The sequence below is a fragment of the Girardinichthys multiradiatus genome, chromosome Y (genome assembly GCF_021462225.1).
Source record: "Girardinichthys multiradiatus isolate DD_20200921_A chromosome Y, DD_fGirMul_XY1, whole genome shotgun sequence".
NCBI lineage: Eukaryota > Metazoa > Chordata > Actinopteri > Cyprinodontiformes > Goodeidae > Girardinichthys > Girardinichthys multiradiatus.
In genome coordinates this window covers 36,372,967-36,381,398 of record NC_061818.1, presented here as the reverse complement: position 1 = coordinate 36,381,398, position 8,432 = coordinate 36,372,967, and the positions used below count along the sequence as shown (strand labels likewise).

The 8,432-nt window shown below is 39.6% G+C and overlaps 1 protein-coding gene across 1 annotated transcript; it reads left to right on the top strand.

Moving 5' to 3' along the window:
* Window positions 1-365: 365 nt before the first annotated feature.
* LOC124864344 (60S ribosomal protein L27) lies at window positions 366-5,671 on the top strand. Its single transcript, XM_047359106.1, has 5 exons — window positions 366-438; window positions 945-1,027; window positions 2,643-2,812; window positions 5,374-5,484; window positions 5,583-5,671. The coding sequence occupies exons 2-5, from the start codon at window positions 947-949 to the stop codon at window positions 5,629-5,631; spliced, it is 411 nt and encodes a 136-aa protein (XP_047215062.1). The 5' UTR covers window positions 366-438; window positions 945-946; the 3' UTR covers window positions 5,632-5,671.
* The last annotated feature ends 2,761 nt before the right edge of the window (window positions 5,672-8,432 follow it).

Sequence of the window (8,432 nt, the reverse complement as noted above, 5' to 3'; positions counted from 1 at the left end):
GCGACGGTACTGCAAACTAAATATTTGAGTCGTGTTTTACTTAACAAGATTACATAATTAAAATATTTTAATTTTCTTTACTTTTTCTTGTAATTTCTTTAATTTACCACATTTTTGCTTTCTTTTTCTACATTCTATAGTTACATAATGCTGAAGAATACTTTACTCATTAAACATATGCTCAAAAGAAACAGTGACAGCAACGTTTTAGTGTTGTTCTTGACTCTTCTTTAAAAGAGGTGATTTACAATGTTAAATTTGCAGAAATGTATAACATCTAAAATGTAAAAATAATACATTTTTGTTTTAGCTTTTTGACAGTAAATTTAGAAAATTATTCCTGAGATTTCTCGAAAAAATTTATTTAGGAAGTGACGTACTTCACGTAAGCCCTCTGAACTTCCTTTTCCTGTTAGCGGCGGCCGTAGAGCAGCATCAGTAAGTGAAATTTTCCTCCTAATAATCCACGTCCATCGTGTAAAATCTGCGTATATCTGTTGTTTTTATCACGGCATATCGCAGACAGTCCTCCCCAGTATTAATGGCTACCTGATATTTAGTGGGTTTGTGCTTGGTTAAAGAAGATAATGAGCCGTTTTGTTGCAGTTGGTTCGCTTCCCCGCCGCTCTTTCCAACATGGCAGCCCTCTGAAGGCTAACGCAGGACTTTAGTCGCTTGTTGTCTGATTATTTTGACATATTTTGGCTTTTTGTGGAGGTGCTTTGTTTGACAAGCATTTTGCCTTGTTTTAGAAACACCCAGAACTGATACCAGAGCGAAATTAATTTCTAAAACGTTTTTATAGTTTGTAGTTAGCTAAATGCTAACTAGCTTGGAATTCGGGGAGTAACAGCGAGGCGGTAATAAAATCTGATTTTGAAGAGTTATTTTTGCATCAAATTTTTTACGGATGGTTTAATTGCTTTTTTTCTTCTTTTTGACAGAAATGGGCAAGTTTATGAAGCCTGGAAAGGTGGTCATGGTCCTGGCTGGACGCTACGCCGGGCGTAAAGCTGTCATCGTCAAGGTATAAACTGACGTTTTTCTAGAGTTAAGCTGTGTTGGAGCAGTGAACAAATGGCAATATTAGTTGTTTTTATCCAAAATGTATAGTGTCTTCACAAATCGTATCTGTAGAAGGTTGCATGATTAAGCAAACTACAAAAATTTGGGTTAAGATGTCCTATCTAGTTTAAAAATATATATTTGTTGCTACAAAAATGTTAATGAGGAAATAAATGAATATATGAATAAAAACTAAGTTAATATATTTATAAACTCTTTATGACTTGTATACAGTGTTTGAATTCATTCATAGTAATACTCCAAACAGAAGATTTGATAGATTTTATACATTTTGAACACGTTTAAATGTTACATTAACTTTGCTTTTAGAAGAATGCTTGCAAATTGTCTATTTCTTTGTCAAAGTTTTATAGTAACATTTCTGTATATTGTTTACATTATGGGTGTATTCACACCAGGAAAGTCCTTTGGTCCGGGCCAAGAGCGAACTCTATTTTTTTCACTTTGTGCGGTTTGTTTTCACATTGTACTTTTTGCAAGTGAACTATTACTTGTAAACAAAGCCGCGCGGGTGACGATCATTGTTCCCATTGGACAGAAATGACCGGGGCGGGACAGAGCACAGACCCGGACATTTAGGAAAACATCTGTAGACGTGCTGCGTGCAGCACCTCTGTTCTGGATATTTGTGTCGTTATTACAGCTGCAATATTATTGTGAGACTGAAGAGCAACTCATTCAGCACAGACTTTGAGACGTTCCATTTATAATTTTGGAACCCCGTCGGAGAATACGTGCTGAACGCTGACGTTCTCTACGTGCCTTGTCCCACAACAAGCCAGTAGCGTTGCTAAGCAACACACTGCTTATCAGGTATGATTACCTTACAACACACACCTTTGCTACCGGATACGGTGGCTTTTTATATCCAAAGAGACGCTTTTTGTAGTTGGTTCGGATCGGGGCCGGTTTATATTCAGACCATAAGCGAACCGCACCAGAGTCCGTTTGGAAGCGGACCAAGACCACCTCAAAAAGTGGGTCTGGGTCCGGTTGTTTGGTCCGGACCAGGGTTCGCTTGAGTGTATTCACACCTGCACAAAAGGTCCGGACCAAGGAGGGAAACGAACTCTGGTCCGTTTAAAGCGGACCAAAAGTGGCAAGTGTGAATACACCCTATGATTCTCAAACTCCAGTTGTCCAGGCTGTGGTCCTGCAACCTTTAAAAGTGTATCTGCATCAGCACACCTGACTCGATGTTTGGGTCATTAGCAGGACTTTGAAGAACTTGATTGGATGCTGAGGGTCTTATTCAACCATGTGTGTTTAACATGGGACCCATCTAAGGTTGCAGGACACTGTACCCTGTGAACTGTTTAAGGGGACTGTTATTAATGTTCCATTATAACTTCTTATTTCATTTGCAGCAAAGAAAGCAATTAGATCTATTATAATTTACCTCAGACATCTTATCCACTACTTGGTGAAGTTTGAGAAGATATTCTCTTCATTTATTGTCAACATTTTGAAGGTTTTTTTTTGTCACCTGCGTTTTTATGTCGGCTAAGATGTACAGATCTATCTGTAATTGCGGTCTGTTATTGATCTCTTTGCAGAACATAGATGATGGCACCACCGACCGACCCTACAGCCACGCTCTGGTCGCAGGCATCGACCGCTACCCCCGTAAGGTGACCACCACCATGGGCAAGAAGAAGATTGCCAAGAGATCCAAGATCAAGGCCTTCGTCAAAGTTTTCAACTACAACCACCTCATGCCCACCAGGTCAGTAGCACACAGCAATCCTTAATGTTCCTTTTATTTCAGTTCACCTGTAGGTAAATCCTAAGAGAATACACCAACATCTTAACTCAGTCTCGTACCAGTTCTACATAATGACCACTCAAGAGCATAAGCTCCTGATGACTGGAGTAACTGCAGGTCCTTCTTTGCATTCAAGCAAATTTACTCCTTTTCTCATTACCTTAAGGTTAACTAGACATAATTCCACATTACTTGACTTCTGAGTTGGTTTAGGTCTACTCGTTCTGTGCACCAGTCTGCAGTCTCTTCTTCAAAACATGATCCTATCAGTCTGATGGTAAACAGCTGATTCTCTCTTTTACCAAGAATCAGACAGAAAAACATTTAAAAGTGGCATTATGACCATATGCCCCCTGAAACTTCACCATATGGAGCCTGATGCTTCCTTGCTGTTGATAGGGAAAGCTTTATTGTGACCATTTTCATATCTATACCTTACTGTTGAGTTTAAGCTAAAAGATGTGTCAGAGGTTGGCAAGAAAAAACTTTGGATTTTTCACCTAATAGTTTGTTACCCCTCTGAACTATAGTACAGTCATATGAAACGGACTGTTAACATTCAAACCCAGTTGTTTATACATGTACATAAACATTAAATAGAGGGGGTTTGTCCTTTTTGATTAAAGTGGGATTTTGGGGGCAAGATTAATGGTGCCTTCTATATTTGTGATTTTGCATTAATTGTGAATGTTACATCTTGGAAATTGGGAGTAGATTTTGTATTGAACACAACTCTGCTTCAGGTTCGCTGATTGTTGTGTAAACCTATTCAGATGAGAACCTTTAGTTTATTTTACATGTGTTCAATTTTCATCTGTTCAGAACCGACTGGTTCAGCTGGAGTTAGAAATGCAGGAATCAGCCAGGGAGCAAAACCAACGACGATTGGCAGGTTAAATCCTGATAAAGTAGATTCAAATTTTTCTATTTGCCCTTAGTTCATTAAATGCATCTTAACTAAGAACTCTCACCATCTTCAGTCCACCAGGGCATTAACCACCATCATTTACTTTGATGCATTTTCTTGTGTTGAATAAAAATCTAAAGTTAGGGACATGAGCTTTAAAGCACACGTTGTGATAATCGTAATTCCTTCATTTCCTGTTGGAAACAGAACTGCTTCCTCTGTTAAGGAACCTGCAACACTTTTATCAATTGTGTTTATTTATATAGCACCAATTTACAACGCCTGTTGTCTCAAGGCACTTCACAAATACAGTTAAATTGAATCACAGATTTCAAGTCAAGTACATACAGTCCAAGTAATCCTTGCTATGACAGTGCAGTCAGATTCAGTTATTTATTCAAATTGGATAAAAAGTTTTTCTATCTAAGGAAACCCAGCAGATTGCATCCAGTCAGTGACTTGCAGCATTCACTCCTCCTGGATGAGCATGTAGAGACAGTGGACAGTCACTGGCGTTGACTTTGTAGCAATCCCTCATACTGAGCATGCATGTAGCGACAGTGGAGAGGAAAAACTCCCTTTTAACAGGAAGAAACCTCCAGCAGAACCAGAACCAGGCTCAGTGTGAGCGGCCACCTGCCACGACCGACTGGGGGTTTGAGAGAACAGAGCAGAGACACAGAATGAATACAGAAGCACTGATCCAGGAGTCCTTTCTATGGGAAGGAAAAGTGAAACATTAATGGTTATAGCTCCTTTAGTGGCTTCATCTATGAGAGAAAGACAACTAAGGAGATGAGCTGAGCCAGTTTTCAAGTCTAGAAGATGAAACGGAGCACATACAGTCACAGTTGAAGCTCAGCCAGTATCTATGTCTAGGAGAGACAGGGTTAAACACTGACGGTCCCAAGTGGATCATCTGTAGAAGGAGAGCATGAAGTTGTTTGCAGCAGTAACTCAGCAGATGTCCCCCTCCATTAAGGTGCCACAGCTAACCACAGAGCCAGGCCAGGTGGAGCTTCTAGGCAGTGAGAGAACATAGTTATTGTGTTTTGTTAAATCACAATGAGAATGTCAGACCTCAAAGACAATTGGATGTCCTTATTGCCCTGTAAATGATTGATTGGTGCATCTTTGATTGGACTGTCTTCCCCCTGGATCAATAAAAGCAAATCAGCCTGCAGAGAAGAACTTTTCTGGTTTTTATTTGCTGAGGTTTTCACCTGAACCCCCACATACAGCCAGACTCCGCGGTATGGAAGAGTAAGATCATGAGTATTACTTGGCTTTGCTTTCCATTTTTGTTATTCCTTCAGCTTTTTGTTGGATGGTGCTCCTTTTTTAAATAGAAAAAATCTTTAAAACTAGTCCTATTCTGCTCTAATAAACTAATCTATTTTTTGTTTTGGCCATTTCTTTAAAGGAGAGGTGAAAAAAAATGAATAACAAACTACTTCCATTATGGCTGCTGTTTCTGAACATTTAAACAGCTTTTTGTTACCTTTTGGTCATATTGTTGTAGTAGTAAAACCGTTGAAATGAGAGATGCAGGACCGTGTTAGCAGTATCCACAATGTCCCAACAATCTTTCACAGCTGTCCCTCTTCACCCTCAGATACTCTGTGGATATTCCTCTGGACAAAACTGTCGTCAACAAGGATGTCTTCAGGGACCCTGCTCTCAAACGCAAAGCCAGGCGGGAGGCCAAGGTCAAGTTTGAGGAGAGGTCAGACGGATTTTTGAGCATTCAATCTTCACTTAAGTTCATCAATTGTAATTTACGCTGTTGGTTTCTCACTAAATTTGTCTTTTTCTTGTTTCCAGGTACAAGACAGGCAAGAACAAGTGGTTCTTCCAGAAGCTTCGATTCTAATTTCACTCGGTTTCACAAAATAAATGTTTATAAATGGAAATTTGGACTCCTGGCTCTTTGATTCTGAATCCCATTCTGAAGGGAAAGGCACCGTTTAAGCTGTAATGAAGTCAAGCATTTTCCATGTCTAGATACATATAAAACAGATTTTAAAACCTGACTACAACACTTGATCGTTCTTAGATCTTGAGTTAACTGAAAATCTAATAAAATGAGGATTCCTTATTGCCTGTACTGCTTATCCTATTGCTTATTCTTATTCCTTCCTACATGGCGCGACATTTTGGAGCTCATACTTTGTGACCCTATGAGCGGCTGACAGGCATTGGCCCTGGCAGAGGTCTGCGTTTACCGAGTGCTTTTCTAGTCTCGAAATTGTATCCCATCTGTTATGCCTACCCTGATTCTTTCCTTTCTTTCAGTTTTATTTATATATATTTCAAACCTGACCTCAACCTTCTTGAACACCTTTTGGGAAGAGTTAGAGCAGAGGCTGCAGTTCTCGTTTTCTCATGCGGTGTAACAATTGTATCATGGGTGGTTACTTTTACTGATCTCTAATATATTAAAAAAAAACAATCTTGGCTTAATTTTACAAGCAGCCAACTGTTGCTCAGAGGTCCTCTTTTCAGTTGAAAATAAAGTTTACATTTTCATTTGGAAATCGAAATTTGAGTCTGGAGGAAGAATGGGGAGGCACAGAATCCACGTTCGATATGGTCGAGCATTTCATGCTTCCTTCTGGGGTTATTGCCAAATGTTGGTCTAATGACCATGGTGGTATTGTGCTTGACTGACCAACAAACTGGTCTGATCTGAACCTAATAGCGAATCTAAAGTTGCCATCAAGGTTACCTGGGTTTCCATTACACTCCAGCAGGTTGATCACCTTCAGGCCACACCACAATAATGCAGTAACCTGTGCAAAAGGAGCCCATACCAAAGTGCAAAGAAATAAACATACTTTTCATCATCTTTTTAACGTGCATTTCTTTTATTAATCTTATGTAAATATAAAATTTTCATACACTGAAGTTGCGTTTCATTATCTGTATACCATAATCGACAAGAAATAAAGGCTTTAAATATTTTACTCTATCTGTAATGAATCTATAGAATGGGTTTCTGAAATGAATGACGAAAAATTCTGACACTTTTAACGATATTTAATTTTTTTGTGCTGTATCTGTATTCCAAGTAATGATTTCTGTTTATTTTAATCCAACGTTTAAAATTGCTCTAGAATATTACATTAGACCAATAAAAAGTATTTTAGTGCAGAAATGTGGGCCTACTAAAAAAGGATGCTCATGTCCTGTAGATAATATCTACGTAATACGTGGTCGGGGCTCCTTTTGCATCGGCGCAGTGCTGTTTAGGTGTTCATGACGCCTGTGTTTAACTGCAGCTTTCATCTTGTCTGGGTTTTTGGCTCTGGTGTCTCTTGATTGTACCCCATAGATTCGCCATGAGATTCAGGTCATGCAAACACAGTGGATCATTTATGCAGGTAGTAATACTTTTGGCTGAGTTATGAGGTACCAAGTTCTGGTGGAAAATGAAATCAGTATCTCTTTAAAGCTTGTCAGCAGAGGGAAGCATGAAGAGCTTTACAATTTCTTGATGGACATATTTGGACTTGATAAACCCAGTGGACCAACACCAGCAGATGACATGGGTCCCCAAATTCAATTCAGTTTATTTATATAGCGCCAATTCACAACACATGTCGTCTCAAGACACTTCACAAAAGTCAGGTTCATACATTCAATTCAATCCTAACCATTGAACAGTTCAGTCAGATTCAGTTATTTATTCAAATTGGATAAAAAGTTTTTCTATCTAAGGAAACCCAGCAGATTGCATCCAGTCAGTGACTTGCAGCATTCACTCCTCCTGGATGAGCAAGTAGAGACAGTGGACAGTCACTGGCGTTGACTTTGCAGCAATCCCTCATACTGAGCATGCATGTAGCGACAGTGGAGAGGAAAAACTCCCTTTTAACAGGAGGAAATCTCCAGCAGAACCAGAACCAGGCTCAGTGTGAGCGGCCATCTGCCACGACCGACTGGGGGTTTGAGAGAACAGAGCAGAGACACAAAAAGAACAAAGAAGCACTGATCCAGGAGTACTTTCTATGGGAAGGAAAAGTAAATGTTAATGGATGTAGCTCCTTTAGTCGTTTCACCTAGAAAGAAAGAACAGATAAACTCTGAGCCAGTTTTCAAGATTAGAGTCTGAAAGAGAGCACATAGAGTTTGTTACAGTTAAGCTCAGTCAATTTCCATGTCTAGGAGAGAGAAAGGGTTAAACACTGAAAGACAGGACTATGTGGATCATCGGTAGAGGGTGAGCATTAAGTTGTTGCCAGCAGAAGCTCGGACGATGCCCCTCTCCAGAAAGGTGTCACAGGTAGACACAGAGTCAGGCCAGGTGTAGCTTCTTGGAAGAGAAAAGAGAGAGAACATAAAGTTAAAAGCTGAAATAACAGCAAATAATGCAAAATTGGAGAGTAGTGTGAGAATGTAGCGAAGAGGCTGAAAGTGGTCATTAAACCTATAGCAGCATAACTACAGAGATAGCTCAGGATAACCTAAGCTGCTCTAACCATAAACTTTATCAAAAAAGAAAGTTTTAAGCCTAGCCTTAAAAGTAGACAGGGTGTCTGCCTCACGGCACAAATCACTGAATGTGGAAACTTCACCCTGTACCTCTAGCAGCTTGGATTCTGAGCTTCTCCACTTTTCCTCCAGACTCTAAGACCTTGATTTGCAAATCCAATGTAGAATTTACTTTCATCT

Coding starts and splice junctions, on each gene's coding strand:
- LOC124864344 (XM_047359106.1), top strand. CDS start 947: ATGGGCAAGTTTATGAAGCCTGGAAAGGTGGTCATGGTCCTGGCTGGA. Junction 2,813..5,373: donor AACCACCTCATGCCCACCAG/GTCAGTAGCACA, acceptor CTTCACCCTCAG/ATACTCTGTGGATATTCCTC. Junction 5,485..5,582: donor AAGGTCAAGTTTGAGGAGAG/GTCAGACGGATT, acceptor TCTTGTTTCCAG/GTACAAGACAGGCAAGAACA.